Source organism: Neodiprion fabricii, chromosome 5 (genome assembly GCF_021155785.1).
Source record: "Neodiprion fabricii isolate iyNeoFabr1 chromosome 5, iyNeoFabr1.1, whole genome shotgun sequence".
Taxonomy (NCBI): Eukaryota; Metazoa; Arthropoda; class Insecta; order Hymenoptera; family Diprionidae; genus Neodiprion; species Neodiprion fabricii.
The window spans coordinates 29615652-29629848 of record NC_060243.1 but is presented as its reverse complement, the minus strand read 5'-3'; the positions used below and the strand labels follow the sequence as shown (position 1 = coordinate 29629848).

Sequence of the window (14197 nt, the reverse complement as noted above, 5' to 3'; positions counted from 1 at the left end):
CCTCGAATAATTTTACCCGAATTCACCCGGAAATTTTTTTTAGAATGGATGAAATCGTCTCCAACCCGCATGACCATTCTATCAACATTTTCTATACTCTATGCTTTTGTTTCAATGAAATATTGATTTTCTCAAATCTTCCACACGTTTCAGATTTTTTCTCTCTCAACCAACGAATTTTGCAAAGAAGTCCTCAAAGCATCCGGAAAATCCGGTGGTAGCAATTAATTTTACGGGAGCGGAGAACAAGAATGAAACATAAAGCAAAAACTAACCAAGATGGTAATACGACTAAACGTTACCGAAACTCAAGTTTTTCCTCAGCGAATGTGGCTTTTCGAAAACCCTACATTCCGCACAATTTTGGTATACGACTGCAAAATAGCGTAGTAGACTAGAAAAAAAAAAAAAATAAAAAATGCATATATTCCTGTGGCCGTACGATGATTGTCGCGGGCTTTTCGAAAAACGATCGTCGCCGCTCGTTTTGCGCCACTGTTCAATTGGCGTGTTCGAATGATTTCTGAGGGCTGCTACACAGGCATCAAAGATTCCCAAAACGGAGCCTGCAGGCAAAGGTGGTAGAACGTGAAACAACGCATACTCTTTGGCATTGATCGGTCTTGCGCACGCGGCTAGTCTTAACCATCACGATGAACCCTATCCCTTAAAAGTTGTGGAGGCACGGAAGTGATACATACATATATATATACATATGTGATATGTATGATAAATTGTATAAAAATAATCGACTTTTCATTTTTTCAAATTTCAAGTCGACAATATCGTTCAAAATGACGAAAAAATGACGCTGTCCAAGTTTAAGCTCTTAATATTAATATTTAGAGGTGCCTCATCGCGATTTTCTATTTCCCGGTTGCAAAACATGGAAAATTTCTTTTTTTTTTTTTTGAACTTTGTAATTTTATAACTCGTCAACGCATTAGGCTACTGACAGGACCAGAACGCATTTTTGTAGGGAATCGAACGGCCTACAAAGAAGGTCTCTTATGATTTTATGATAAATCTACTCTTTCTAAAGTTACGGTCGATTCGTCATTTCGACCAATATTTTCGACTTGTATTTTGTAGAAAAAATAATCCATTCTTTTTTTTTTTTTTATACATTCTAAAATGTACATATGTGTGTGCTATCGACTCATAAATCTTCCTCCTTCTTCGCCGTTCTCATATTATAATACCAACAAATCTGTACGCATTGCAATTTATCCGTTTATCGCATATTAACTTTGTCATCCTCCGGTGAATCCGTAAGCATTTAAAAAACATGAAACGAAGGTGATATTTCCTTTAAATCGAATTCAAAATTAGCTGGTAGAAAATAATAAAACATCGATATCATCGCTTTTACTTTCCGGACAAAGTATAACGTGGTACGGTTCGGTTGAACAATAATAATTCGTTCAGCTTGAAGTTGCTGTTCCTGTCATTCCGATTTTCTAATAAGCTCAACCTCGGTCACAAGCGTATAAGGCGATAGCCACTAGAAAGTCGTTTTCACTGATGGTTGAGAACCTGTATATTTATATACTTATATACACCGTGTTACATAAATTTAGTGAAAGAGAAATCCACCATTATAGTAAAGTTTGACTCTGCCAATTAACTGTTGCGCATTAAGTATATTTCCGCGGCTTCTCAATCGGCACTAATTTTACGTCTAGCATATCATATTTTATCGAGCAAACGTTGCAGGTACAGTATTAAATTCGTTGACTCGATCTTTTTTTCTTCTTCTTTTCTATTTAAACTTACAGCACAAGTTGTGACAAAATCGAGTTCTTTATTGCGTAAATAAAAATACGTATACATACACACGAATGATTCATTTTCAACGTAATTTTGACGATGATCCTCTTAAATATAAACATCTGTATAGCAGTATCTTCTTTTCTTTTTTTTTTTTTTTATCGTCGCAATTATCTTGAACAGTCAAGAAGAAAAAATTGACAATAAAATTATCACAATAATGCATATTTGATTGTAATAATTGATTATTATTAACTTAAGCCTGCATAAGCCAAAATTGCTCAACATCTTGTTATGTAATAAAAAAAATTGTAAAAAAAAAAATTATACGTAGATACAACAGCTATGCATCTGTGTAAAGAGGTAGTGAATCATGTAGATACTTTTTATCGTAAATAATCTTACACGATTAGTGCCGTAATAACTGCAGACATATATAACAAAATTAGGGTCGTTAGGACCGATTTATGACAATTTCTTCTTGTTTTTTTTTTTTCAATTCTAATCCATTTATGTATACCTGATATATATATATATATACATGTATATTTGTTACACGTAAGTCGTGTAACAGTTCTTTTTTTTTTAAATACTGGATGAAAAAATAAAGAAACATGATGAAAAAAAAATAAATCGAAACGTCCCAAATCGTGCAAACCGGTTAAATGTGAAATCCTACAGCGTTCAGAGAGTGTAATTTCGTATATGAGGCGTTCTCCGCTAACTCGGGCACTTTTTTTTCTTTAAGCCCGTATATCGTGGAAGTAGTATAAAAAAAAAAAATGTCGACATGAAAAAGTGACGTTTTTCCATGAACTATTTAACGCGATATATATTTTATTGATAATGGCATTAAAAATATAACGTATATCGGATTGAATAGTTTACGGAAAAGAGGAACTCGGACGTACCTTAATTCACCTTTCTCGTTAAACGTATTTTTTCTACTCGGCAAGAATGTCCGGTTCTACGATCCCAATTTTTTACACACGTTACCAATACACTGTCAAATTATAACCTGTAAAATTTATGGCCATATCAAAGAGAAAAAAAAACTGTCCTTTCTTTCGTTGAAAACGGCCTTTTTTTTTTTTTTTTTGATGCGATCAAAGATGTGACACGCATCGCATTAAATGGTTCGTGTAAGAGCATAACTTTTCCACTATGTACGGGTTTAAAAAATAAACAAAAAACCATTTCCGAAACGGGTGGATTAAAAAATCTGAGAAAAATTCACAGCGAGTAACTTTAAGTAGTACTAATATATATATATATGTATTATATATACATATATAACCAATTATGGAACAGATTCGAGATGATAAAAAAAAAAAAGAGGTGGCTGAGTTGGCGGAGAACGCCTCATACATTTATTGTACATAAGTACCCGTAATGCCCGTGCATCTACGTACACTATATTATACACGAATCGTCGGATTTACGTAACGTTTATAGAAGAGGCCATTGGAACATTACGTCACAACTCGGATAGTCCGGAGCTGAGGAAGAAAAACGTTGAAACAATTTTTCATTATATTTTGATTATTGAATTTCCTCGCTCTTTCGCAACTTTAACGACGATAGAACAATACTCGAAAATCTCTTAAATACCATTACTCATATTTTTTTCATACATTTCTAGAGAAAAAACAAAAAAAAAAAAAAGAGTTGAAAGAAAATCTCTCGCATTTGAAAGAAGGCAAAAATTTCTTTCTCGCTCTTTGGTACGTCATGCCTTTGACATTTGCTCGTTGTTAATTCTACTCCTCGAAATTCATGGTCGCGACTGTAAAAAAAATTATAATTGCGCCAATGTCGACGGAAATTTGAAATATCATCGTATTTTTGAGTGCCAACGACTTCGCTCATAATAATTGACATTTGAAACTCGGAGTAAGATTTAAAAAAGAAAAAAAAAAAAAAAAACAATACAATGCAATGCAAAAATAACGCTTTCATTTCTCCGAATTAATACCTACTCGATTCGTAATCGAAATCGCTTGATTCTGAGAATTTTCCTTTAAAATTTGAGCAGTTTTTATTAGACTGCGCGCATCGATGTTTGTAGTGTCAACGTAACTGCAAAAAAAAAGTATGACGGAAGTAAAAAGAATACGAACGAAATCAAATCGGGAATCGATGTATATTATATGTATATAAGAATGGCGTGAGCGAAACGTAAAGAAAATTAAGACGAATGTGTGCTGCAACGAGACGGGTCAGTGGCCCGAGTGTCTGTATAATATATGACGTGTGCATACCATGCGTGATTATACAGGTTGTGCAAATTGGCATAAGTAGTTACCAACTTGAATCAGTGCGAGAATTATTTTTGGTGGCCGCATCAGGGTCGAGTCAGCCGTTTTGTGTATCCGAGCGAAAGAAGCAAACAAAAATGAAAAAAAAAAAAACGAAAAAAAAAAACCTCCGTAACAGTATTTGGAAGTGGAAATAGTCAATTAGGAATCCGTAACGGATCTGCAGCGAGTTTTTGCGGGAGGATCAAGTTCGTCGGCGAAGATCGTTGATATAAATTTGGAAAATTATTTTATATCAATTTTTCAAGTGTCAATAAATGACCATCCCAGACGAACTTTTACCGAAAAAATATCCTTCTACGAATTCCTGTATTTATTTAGGTGCCTACCTGTACAGTCGGAGAAAGATACGAAGGATGAAAATATTTGTTTGAAAAAATACTGGAAAATGCAAATCATTCGATGTATCACCGGCATTGCAATCGGTGATCGATTAATCGAGTGACTCAGTCTCGCGATAATCAACCGATAAACGTTAATCGAGAGATACGTGCGTGACACTGGTTAATAATACGAAAAACTTGTTTCACCGTCTAGCCATTTATCGCGAACACATGTTCGTACGTAAATACATACGTTATACTTTTATCAATCCGTCGATTCACGGAATTCGGATTAAGGCAAATTCCTCGCTTAAATCGCGGTGAAAATCAATCATTTTTATTACGTATTGCCACTCGATACGATGTTGGGAGAGATAAAGGAAGAACGTTCTTTAAAAAAATGTAAATAAAATTGGTTAATCCGTTTAAGTCTACTGATTAATTACACGTTATCAATCTTGATCGGAGTGGGAGGCGTACACAGGCGTTAAATGACAAGTCGAATGTAAAAAAGAAGCACCTCGTATCTATAGCAAAAATTTTGATTTTTTCTACGTAACTAATAAATGGAAAAAATATATTTTCGTTAAATAACGTTTGTTTTTGTAGAAACCGGAAGGATATTTCAAATTTCTTTTTTAATTTACCTATTTTCTCAAACATTTATTGTAAATAACAATCAAGCAAACTTCAGTTTTGCATTCAAATCACTTTTATTCAAAAATAATAATTAATAATAAACTACAAATGTAAAAGAATTGATAAACAATGTTAAAAAATGATTATTTTTAGCGCTTCTTCTTATTTTTGTAATGAAACAAACCCGGAACGTAATTTCCCATCAAGCTCTCATTATTCTCTGACCCTGATAACGTTAATAACGATAAATTCCATCGCATCTTGGTGAAAACGTCTTCCTTTTTTCTTCCGAATAGGCGACCATATTACCTATCAACCAAAAACTACAAGACTTATTTAACAACGTTAAAAAGAGAAACACAAACCTTAAAGGTAACAAATAAAAATTTCGGCTGTTATTCGATGTACGGAAACAAAATTTAATTTAACTCGATAAAAAATATAAAAAAACGGAAATTTTTTTTTTCGATCCGTGTAATCTATACAAGATTCGTTCCCCCCGTTGAAGACTCATTTGGCAATTATTCTGCGACAGGATTTAGAGGAATTGCACAAGTGAACAACATATTTACGGTAGTTAATTGTTGAATCTAAATTCAGAGTATCAAGGGAAACCGAATTGATAAATGGACAAAGAATGAGCCTGTTGTTAATACCACGTTTACGATTACCATCTATGAGAATCCGCAGACGCGTTTCGAAACTCGACCAGACAGTAAATCAATTTCGAGATTCCAGTTTTACGAGATGCGTAAACTGCCTACGGGATTGAAAAGGTGTAGGTGTATAAAATAAACTCATCGCGGGCGTCAAATAGCGAACAACAATCCGATAATTCCGCGATCAGCCAAAAAACAAAAAAAAAACTAACAACGGATTTAGAACAGCTCATTTCAACTGTCCAAAGTTTGCAATAAAAAATCGATCGGTTTCCATTGACGCGTGTAGTTTCAGATTGTAATTAACAGAACAGGTTGGAAAAGCTGCGATTGTGTTAGAGGCGGCGGGGTGGAGATAAAAAGTATCCGACGTCAAGGACGATGATAAAGAGAAAAAAAAAAATAAAAATTAAAAAGTCATCACACACGTACGATTCAGCTATTCCACCCGAGACCCTACGAGTATTATACCTCTACGCTTTCGGAGAATAGGTAGGCGGTGCTTCCGCAGTGCAGGGAGAATCGGCCGATGAGAGTAAGAAGTTGTCCCCGCAGCTTGTTCGAAACCCCCGCTGTTGCACGTTCACTTTGAGACAAGATACAGCTAAGCGCGGAAGGTCCGCAGGTCCGCAGGTCTGCAGTTTAATTCGCGAAATTTCGAACGCCGCGAGTGAATCGTTTGCCGTGTGAAGTTGCCCACCTTTCCTGAAATTCGAACGTTCGCTTATTTTCAAAAATTCAATTTCGAATTTCCCGCCGCCGCCGCCGCCGCCGCCGCCCTGATCTTCGATTCGATAGCCGGCAACGACGAGAAAGAGAAAGAGAAAGAGAGAGAGAGAGAGAGACAGACACAGAGAGAGTGAGTGAGTGGTAACCTGGGAACTCGGACAAACGAACGACGATCGATTTGCACCGTGGGACACGCGACTTCAGGCGTGTTGTAGGTGGGGAGGGGGAAAGGAGAAAAGGGGTTTCGCATCGGCTGGATGCAGACGTCGTGCGGTTTGGATTTTTTTACCTGGGGCGAAGAATAATAATGACGTGTTCGCCGGAGGTGGTGTTTCAGTGACAGGTTTGCTCTGCGTCGTCGATTCCGCAAACGGGATGATTGTGAATGAGAAACGACGAGAGAAAGTATCAACAATAACAACATATAAATAAAAACCAAGAGAAAACCCCTGCACCGTATAAACAAGATTCACGCACAAAAGAAATTTAAAAAAAACAGAAAAAAAAAGGAACCTACCGCAATTATTACATATCGATATGAAATATATCGTAGAATGTCGGCAGCAACGGCGGTCGGCTTGTTTTTATACCGCTTCGCGATTTCGAATAAACTGCAGCACTTCTTCCGTTCCTATTGTTGTTACAGTTTCAACGATCCACCGAAACAATAACGAATCGCTTCTCGAATCGAGTGAATGTACTTGATTTTTTTTTTTTATTTTGTATTATTACTCTTATTCAATACCGCTTCGTTTCTTTCACCGCACGTATATATACGTACATGTTACATACAATTCCACCGCCATGTACATGTTTGTAAATATACGAGGTCGGGCATTGCAGTTCACTATTCTCGGACTATTTTGCCTCTCGGTTTTTGCCTACTATTACACCGCTACCAACGAAATTCATCAGATGGCCGTGCTGATTACCAGCAGTGAGTATATGACACACATTCAAATATCCATTCTAACTTATAGTAAATTACGAAAGAATTTAAAACAAAAAAACATATACATATCCGTTGCAACGCGTGAGATTCGTTTGTTTTCTAACCGTTTTTATAAAACAAACACATCGCGCCAGAAGATTCAAAACGAAAGAACACCGAGTTTCGAATTGCACTGAATTTTCATTTTACTGCCTAGCTCTTTGACCAATAGGAATGCCAATAAAATAGGACATTTGTACTCGCAATCAGTCCACACGTCAGGTGGCGCTTCCTTGCCTTGTTGGCATTTCTATTGGTCAAGAGCAAGGCATTTTCCTGCCCGTAAAAATTCAACCTTTGAAAGACGCTAAAGTTTGTTCTCTACTTCTTCTTTTGTCTATAATCTGGGTTCAAATTGAACGTTGACACATTGTTGCTTGAAAATGAAGTGAATTTTTTTCAAAATCAATACCGTCACGACAAAGTCCGAGAGCCCGCTTAATTGATTCAAATTATTTTAGTTTTTCACGGATCACTTGTAAGGGTTGAAATCTATTTAAAAAGAAAAAAAAAACTGGAACGGAAAATAATACTTGAAAATTTTCTTGCAAAACTACTTTCGATATTTGAAAATCAACGAATTGTCAAGTTTCTATCGTATGCATGTATCGAAAGTGCAAATGCAACGGAATTTGGTACCGAAAGGATGTTTTCTACCGATAACAGCGATTGGGAAACATCAACTTTCACCGAGTTTCAAATTAACTACTGCACGAATTATCCGTGAAAACCGGGGTTTTTTTTTTTTTTCTTACTACATGTCATCATTTTTCTTCTCTACTCTATCGGCAAACTGTTGTAAAAATGATTATGGCAATAATCTTTCGATAAGAATAATCGTTATCAGCACGATACACTTCCGAGTAATATGGTTTGCTCAATTTGTCGGAAAATTTGTATACAAATAAAAAAATGACGTTTCGCAATTATATCATTATCAATATTCAATTTATAATTTCTCCCCCTTTTTACCCGGAAATTACACGAACACAATTATATGATGACACACTCGCCTGTGTATGAAGAATGGAAAAAAAAGATCTACATTGCAAAATTAAAATCCTATTAAAAAATAAAAAATCGAGCAAAGTAGAAAATAAAAGAGGACCGATTACAACTTATTTTTCGTTTATTTTCAATTCAAGGTCAGTCGTCAGGAATCATGGTCCGATCGATACTGAATGCAAGCGGCGAGTCGCAAGGAACACTGTCGGTGAAGAATGCAACAGTTGAGTCACCGTCGCTCAACGCCTCTTCGCACGATGCCAGCAACTATCAGCAAATGACGACACCTTCGTCGTTGGTCAGCTCGCAATCCTCGATGATATTAAACGTATCTAAGAGCATCGAGCAGTCGCTGGTCAAGAAGCCAGCGAAAAGTCAAAATACCAGTGAAAGCGCTACGCCGGTGGTCAGGAATGATTCAGCGGCTGCCATTTACCAGCCTGGCCACTCGGTGTCGATACCAGAAAAGTGTCCAAACTTAGGTGCCAAAATGGAAGTGGTGATCCTTGTAATGTCAGCACCGACACACTTCGCAGCGAGAACAGCGATACGCCAAACCTGGGGCCACTTTGGCCAGAGAAAAGATGTGAGCGTAATGTTCATGCTGGGCGATACGACTGACAAACAGATAAGTACAGTATTGTTGAGGGAAGAAGACATGTACAGAGACGTGATTAGAGGGAACTTCATCGACTCGTACTCAAACCTGACGCTGAAAACTATATCGGCGCTCGAATGGGTCCAAGAATACTGCGGTAAGGTGAAATTTTTCCTGAAGACTGACGACGACATGTTCATAAACGTGCCACGGCTATTGTCGTTTGTGAACAAACACTCAAAGAGTAGAAACGTGATATTCGGTCGTTTGGCTCGGAGGTGGAAACCGATCAGGAACAAGAAGAGCAAGTACTACGTATCTCACTCCCAGTACAAGTCGGAAAGATTTCCAGACTTCACGACTGGTCCTGCGTACCTTTTGTCGAGCGACGTAGTTCCCAAGCTTTACGTCGAATCCTTGAAGCAGACTTATCTGAAACTGGAGGACGTATTCACCACAGGTATCGTCGCCCACAAACTGGGCATAAAACGATATCAAGCCAATGAATTTTTCAACAAAAGAATTCCCTTCAATCCTTGTAACATACAACGTAGCGTCAGCATTCACATGGTTAAATACAGCGAACAGTTCGACCTGTGGAAAAAGTTACTCGATGGTAAAAGCAAGTGCAAGTAGTAAACGAGATTAAATACGTAATATAAAGTGGATATCGGCTTCTATGCGGGTAGAAACACCCGCTACTGACCAGGAATTTAATATAATAATTAAGTAGTCCAGTCAGCTTCAAATATATATACATATATTATATACAATATATGCATAACTTTGCACACTAGCTAATTTGGGACAAGGATTAGTCATTTTAATACTCCCAACCACAAGTATTATATAGATTTATAATAACTGCAGAATTGCATGTTGCAGTTTTATTACTGCCGGTAACTTTTGACTATTATAATTATCATCGTTATTACGATCAGCAACTTTTTTTCTTTTCATTTTCAACACATGGTCACTTTGTTCCTTGTAACGAAATACTCTGTATACTTATAATTGCTTATAATTTTATAATTGTATGTCAAGTTCTTAACTATCGTCATGTACCTATACAACTATATCGTTACATATTTATAAGTCTCTTTCACTAGACTGTCAATACAGGATATTCAAATATTGCTCGATAATCATTTCAAATTTCAAATTTGAGACAAGCATGAAATACTTTCATTTCTGTATTTTACCATTTCGTTCTTCCGTCACTTTTACCTATTTATTTATTATCTTCTTGAGAGTTGGAAGACTTGAGACAAAAAAATACTTTAAAAAACCAACGACAAATATAACATTTTACCAACTTTTTTTTTGGTAACTACATGTATATTACGCGTGTTACGGAAATTTATTTTCACAGTATTAGAAATTTTTATTTATATTGGAGAAAAATTTTACAAATAAAAATGAATATTTGTATATAATAAATAATATTGTACGATATTTATTAACTTATAGAGTTACGAAAGTTTTATTCGTATTCGAAATTCTTTTATTATACACTTAATTTTATTCTGTACTTAAGATCAATTATTGTATATACTTATACCTTGATCCTTCGGATAATTTTCGCGGTGCTTTTAAACTTTCAATCGATCGTTTCACTATCTTTATTATTATCAACAATATATTTACTATTATCGTTATTTTTTGAATTATACATATACCTATATTGTATATTTATATTTATAGACAATGACAATCGTAAATACGTACTCTACACGCTATACAATATCGCGTCATCATCCCTAATTGTAAAATTTTATACGTAAAATGAAGGAAACTCCTCAAGAGTTTAACTTTCGAAACACTTGACTACATATTTTGCGTAAATATAATACGGATGAATTACCATACCGCTAAAATTAATGGAAATGTCTGATGGGCTGTTTAACCTGGAATCGTGGATGATAATAATTCACCTGCATTTACGCAATTTCTTCATCTTTCAAGATTGGTCAAATTTCCTCGCGTTTTTCAATCATTTACTATGAATCGAATCCCGATCGGTAAAATGTACCCTGAATTGCATAATTCCAGGCGAATTTCACCTGTGTTAAATTTCCCTTCACCCATTTCCACAAATTCTGCCAAAAAATTAGAGGTACCGATAAAAAAAATTCTTAATGCATCCTTTATATTATAATTTTCGAATTAAAAATCAATCATACACCCGAGTGGTAATACTCAAATATTTCGAAAGTTAATAGCGATACAAATTGTCATACGACGATAGCATTGAAAGCAATATAATTTAATAATGAATCTAATAATATGACGAGATTCTGTACACATTGCATTATTACGATAAAAGTAAATAGAAATCATGTAAATTTTTTATTAGATTGTTATTTTTCGATTGAAAAGTAAGATTCAATCTTACTTTCACATGAGTACAATGTTTTTCATCATATTTAATTATATGATATAATTAGGCCCTCGCGTCTTGCTGTACGAGCGTTAATCAAATTCTGAAAAGAGCGAAAAAGAAAATTGTACATAACGTTTGAACAAAGCAAGAACAAACTAGTGATGATAATCGTTGTTTTTTTTTCAATTTTTTTTTTCTTTTTATTGCACGACAAATCTAATCATGTATTTCCACGTTACATAAATGTTGACATATTCAATCGACATATATTTATGCATATATACAACATACACAATATTACAATAGATAGATACGTATACGTATTTAAACAAATGAATAATTGAAGGCGTGATATTTGAAAATAAAAAGAACTTAAAACATGTCGAAGTTATGATTAAATTTTTACGTTGTAACTGAAAGAAAACAATGAACCTAAAAGCTAGCAGTCAAACGTGACCAACTTTTTGGAAATAGAATAAATGCAGTTCCGTTTTATTCTGATAATTCTATAAAAGTATCTGGGGTTCAAGTTGTGTGAACAAAATTTTGATTTTCATACTTTACTATATCCTTATTCGCATGAACGTTAAAACGTTTGGCTGCTAATTCTGGCTGCTATTTTCGGCCTCGTAAGAAAACGGATTATAAAAAATAAGTGTAAAAAAGAGTACGATTCAGTGAAAAATCAAACGAACAAGTAAACAATAATGTAAGATTAAATGAGATTAACCTTTGGAGAGGCATGATTTATTTATATAAACAGCCAACATATCCAATTGAGTTTTCAAGTTACCTGCTGACTCCAAAAAAAAGGCCAGGCCGGCCTTCTAAAGGTGAAGAAAAATGATCCGTTAATTAGTTTATTTACGTCTTAGCATTTTAATTGCCTTCCAATTATAACATGAGAACATCGCTTGTAAGAACAGAGGTAATCGAGAATATGTATATGTATATGTATATATATATATATTGTATATAAGGCTTTGCGAAAGTTTCATCAACACATTCGTAAATAGTAAAAGTCATTTCTCGAATATTTCATAATCTCGCGCGTTACACCAGTCGATTAAAATTATGCAATAACCGTTTCACGCGTGAAGAAAAAGAAATGCATAAAAAAAAAAATCATACAACCCGGTAGGTATAACGAAGATCTTTCTATATTCGTATCTTTTTTTTTTTATTTCTTTTTTTTTCATTCATTTCCTGTATAATAATTACACGTGAGCAAAAAATTTTCATGATACGTTACAAGACGTTATACATATATATATAAACATATTATGCGGTTATAAAATCGTCGTTGGCTGCGTTTGATATCATATTACTCAACCACACGATCTCTTGCAGCAGAGCGTAACGGCGTAAAACCTGAAGAATCATGAAAAAGAAAATAAAAAAATATTCGTATGTGTGTGTGTGTGTGTATATATATATATATATATATTCTCGCAGCTTGATACTTTCACTCAAGGTATCTCTACAAATTATACCAACGTTTATAACATATCCTCCAACAGGGGCGGTGAAACACGGTGATATTCTGTTTGGGCCCGTGCGGATGCACGATGAGATTTTTCTTTATTTTTAAAAATTTTTTTTGCAAAAATGAAAAAAAAAATAAGTAAAGAAATAAAGTCACTACCAAACTAAACGCTGTGTATACTTGTATTTTAAGACAAACTCCGCGTTTTGTAACCGTCGACACGTGGAGAAATTTTTACGTGTTTTTTTTTTTTTTAATCCGTCTTCATCACTCATCTATCTTTACGCGTTTGCGTATACTTGAATTATTCCAATTTTCAACGGTATTCAGTAGTACAGTTGGCGGCTCTCAGGCATGCGTTCGATTTAAAATAAACGAATAAAACGGTACAACATACCTACATCGGTAGATAACAGCTAATTACGACCTTCTAATTTCACGTTGCACCTGCCGTTATTGTATAGAATTCAAACGGCTGCCAAACTATTGTATAAATCTTGGCGCGCCGTGCGCGCATCTGCACACGCACACGCAGCACGCGGAACAATGAGTTATTAACGAATGAATATGCAGGTGAAGTAATGAAATAATTACACGGAATGCAAACTAACGAGAAATTAAACTATTCGAAAAGTTAAATTTTAAGAGAAAAATAATCGTTTTTACATGATTGTCTAATTATAGAATTCGTATATATGCGAAAGATATGTGAAACTACGATTGTATTTCAGCAATACTCCCTACTTTACCGACGCACCGTGCCAGTGAATGTTCAATTCGCTTCCGTATTGCTTCGTCCGTATTACACACGTCGATTGCATAACCAAACGGATTACATAATTGTCCGTTTGAGTGTTTTCCGGTAATATGCCAAAACGAGGATCGTTGCATCAAGATCATAAGAATATATTATACATATAACGCGGTAAAATATAGCAAAGGAAAAAAAAAAACGAATCCAGCGAACTTCCGACGGTCCTGAGAGTCACTGATTTCAAATTTATCGACGAATAAATGATTAGACGTAAATAATACTCGCGTCTTGCAAATGAATTTAATTAAAATCAAGGTGATTGGAACATTAACTCTCTAGCTGGTTCTTGTGAATCACCCTGTACGCATATCGGCGCAATAACGATTTCTATATCAAATTACTTCAACTATTGACACCAAGCAGCGCCAGTGCGGCAATGCTTCGAATGAGCCAAGACGAAGCGCATTTCAATGAAACAATGTAATCCGTGGTCAAAAAGTGTGGCTACAGCGTTATTTTGCCACTACTACCACCACTGCTAC

General features: G+C 35.2%; 1 protein-coding gene across 1 annotated transcript; it reads left to right on the top strand.

The window, feature by feature from the left end:
* The first annotated feature begins 6287 nt into the window (after positions 1-6287).
* LOC124182399 (beta-1,3-galactosyltransferase 5-like) lies at positions 6288-11761 on the top strand. The gene is made up of 2 exons (XM_046569626.1): positions 6288-7375; positions 8575-11761. The coding sequence occupies exons 1-2, from the start codon at positions 7243-7245 to the stop codon at positions 9666-9668; spliced, it is 1227 nt and encodes a 408-aa protein (XP_046425582.1). The 5' UTR covers positions 6288-7242; the 3' UTR covers positions 9669-11761.
* The last annotated feature ends 2436 nt before the right edge of the window (positions 11762-14197 follow it).

Bases quoted from the DNA above. Each gene is read 5' to 3' on its own strand.
- LOC124182399 (XM_046569626.1), top strand. From the start codon at position 7,243: ATGTACATGTTTGTAAATATACGAGGTCGGGCATTGCAGTTCACTATT. The intron at 7,376-8,574 runs GTGAGTATATGA...TTTCAATTCAAG, and splicing joins GGCCGTGCTGATTACCAGCA to GTCAGTCGTCAGGAATCATG.